General features: G+C 36.8%; 1 protein-coding gene across 1 annotated transcript in view; it reads left to right on the forward strand.

Annotated features, from left to right (window-relative positions):
- Positions 1-288: 288 nt before the first annotated feature.
- Positions 289-2,459, forward strand: part of LOC107548758 (cytochrome b ascorbate-dependent protein 3) — a 2,985-nt gene continuing 814 nt past the window's right edge. The window contains exons 1-4 of the mRNA XM_016229566.1: positions 289-493; positions 1,385-1,587; positions 1,732-1,886; positions 2,092-2,257. Coding sequence (XP_016085052.1) covers positions 289-493; positions 1,385-1,587; positions 1,732-1,886; positions 2,092-2,257 — 729 coding nt within the window. The remainder of the gene's footprint in view (positions 494-1,384; positions 1,588-1,731; positions 1,887-2,091; positions 2,258-2,459) is intronic.

Consider the following 2,459-nt stretch of genomic DNA (forward strand, 5'->3'; position numbering starts at 1 on the left):
AGTGTGTGTATATATATATATATATATATATATATACACATATACACATATATATATATATACACACACACACACATAAAGAAAAACAAGTAGATAGAATAGAAAAAATAGAAAGCTAGGGTTTGTTTTTTGTTTTTTTCCAGGAATTGAATTGGAATTTAAAAGGCATTCTCATTTTGATTCGAAAAACCTGTTTGAAGTTGTACTTACCCTGTACCACTGATGGCATTGTATTTGATGTTTGCATTACACATTTTGTATTCACTATCATTAGGAATATTGCAGACAATGGGCAATGAAAATGCTAAAGTGAATGTGATGAACAGGAGCAGCAGGAATGTGCGAGCCTTTATAAGCCAAGAGAAGCTGGACGTTGAAGCCTTCATCACAAAATACGAAGGCATGATGGACACCCTGCTGCCGCATTCTGCAATGAAGAAGTTCTTCTTTCGGCCTGACGTCCCAAGCTGCCGTATTCTAATTTCTGAAAACGGTGAGCTTTCTTTGGATAAAAAAAACAGTATATTTCACTGTTCATTGAAGATGAGGACGGTAAAGAAATCTGTATTAAGCATGTCTGTCTCTACATGCCTTTACCTTCTGTAGCTTCAATTTTAATATATGATATATGATGAGACACATTATGTCTGTTTGTTTATTAATGCCTCACTATTGGACATAATCCTCCTCCTCTGTTATATTTCGCCATTACGTTTAATATCTCTCTGGTAAATATTGGTGACTTAACCATACTGGAGTCAATAAATATGTCTGAACAATGTAGATCTTTGTACATCTTGTGTTTTTAAAAGCAGCTAGAACATTACATGACCATGAAAATACACCGCGTGACTTCTGGCAGACTAAGTTTTGTGGTCTGAGAAGATGACAATTTCTCTCATTTAAAAAGTGAGTAAATGGCCATTGGTATTTGAATGACACCGAAAAAAAAAAAATCTGTGATCCTTTACTTACAACATACGTTCTTTCTTTTGTGGAACCTGATGTGATCTGTCACATGTCTTCCAAAATCGGTGCTTAACAACTGCCATAATGTATCTTAAGTGTGCAAGTAATATTTTCCACCAAATGTAACAACAAACTGTTAAGTAGATGCGCAATGATAACAAGGATTTAATTAAACACAAACAGCTGTGCTCGTCCATAATAGACAGTCTTTCAAGCTACGTATGCAATAGCTAATTTGCTGTATGACTAGTGAGTGAAAGCTGTAGTATAGATGTAGAGATGTATAGATGTACTTCCAGGGATATTACCATGGTACATGTCAAAAGAGCATGGTACAATGTTTATGTACCATGTCTAAAAACACTTTTCTCCTTTTCTTTTCATCTTTTTCTGTGTGTCTTTTTCTGTTTTTTAGCCATTGTCCTGTACCGTGTTCCTCTCAAATGGAGCAGGTGGTGGTGTAAGTTGACCCATGGAGGGCTATTGTTTGTGGCTGTGGTGTTGTCCGTGCTAGGAGTGCGTGCTGCCTTTGATTTTCACACTGCCAACAACATCCCTCATCTGTATTCATTACACAGCTGGACTGGGATCTCCACAGTGGCCCTATTCACTTTGCAGGTACAGTATACATGGACTAGCCTGATTACTGTCATGTCACAGAATTTTCATTGATTCATGCTTGGCAAAGCTCTATGAGTGTGTTCTACAGTCTACAATGATGGTTGACGTTGTCTCTCGTGCATTTCTCCTCTGATTGAATAGTGGTTTGTGGGTCTTTGTGCTTTCTTGTTGCCCTGGACTCCTTTGGCTGTTAGAGCCTGCCTGAAACCTCTCCATATCTGGATGGGCATTGCCATCTTCACCCTGAGTCTCATCACCAGCCTCTCTGGGATCAATGAGAAACTACTGCTGACACTGTGAGTGACAATCCTATTATCCCAACCCTGTAGCTGCAAGAAATGGCTGTGATTTATCTTATTCAGATAAATAATAACTTTTCTCTTTAAATTAGCTGTATATGAGGCTCTTATTATGGTGAAACCACCCTCTAATAATCTGTTTTTGTAATGGCTGAGTTGTTTGTAGCTGTTTCAGTGTTCCCAACTGATTGTGTCTCAACAGAAATGGGAAAAATGGAAGCAATACAGAACCATATACGGCGCTGCCTGCTGAAGCTCTCTTTGCAAACTCATTAGGCATTTTAGTTGTTATTTTTGGATTGTTAGTGCTGAAAATTCTGTCCAATCAGAAATGGAAGAATCCAGAGTTTGAGAATGAAACTGACAGAGTAAGTAATGATGAAATCCACTTTATATATGTCAAAACTGAATTATAAGAAATATATATATATTTTTGCTTTATACTTTTATTCAGCAAGTATGCATTAAACTGATCAAAATTCACAGTAAGTACATTTATAATTTTAAAAAGATTTTAGAAACCTTTTAAATTATAAATATGCGTGTGTGTGTGTGTGTGTGTGTGTGTGC

Source organism: Sinocyclocheilus grahami, unplaced genomic scaffold, assembly GCF_001515645.1.
Source record: "Sinocyclocheilus grahami isolate Dianchi unplaced genomic scaffold, SAMN03320097.WGS_v1.1 scaffold355.1, whole genome shotgun sequence".
NCBI classification, from domain to species: domain Eukaryota; kingdom Metazoa; phylum Chordata; class Actinopteri; order Cypriniformes; family Cyprinidae; genus Sinocyclocheilus; species Sinocyclocheilus grahami.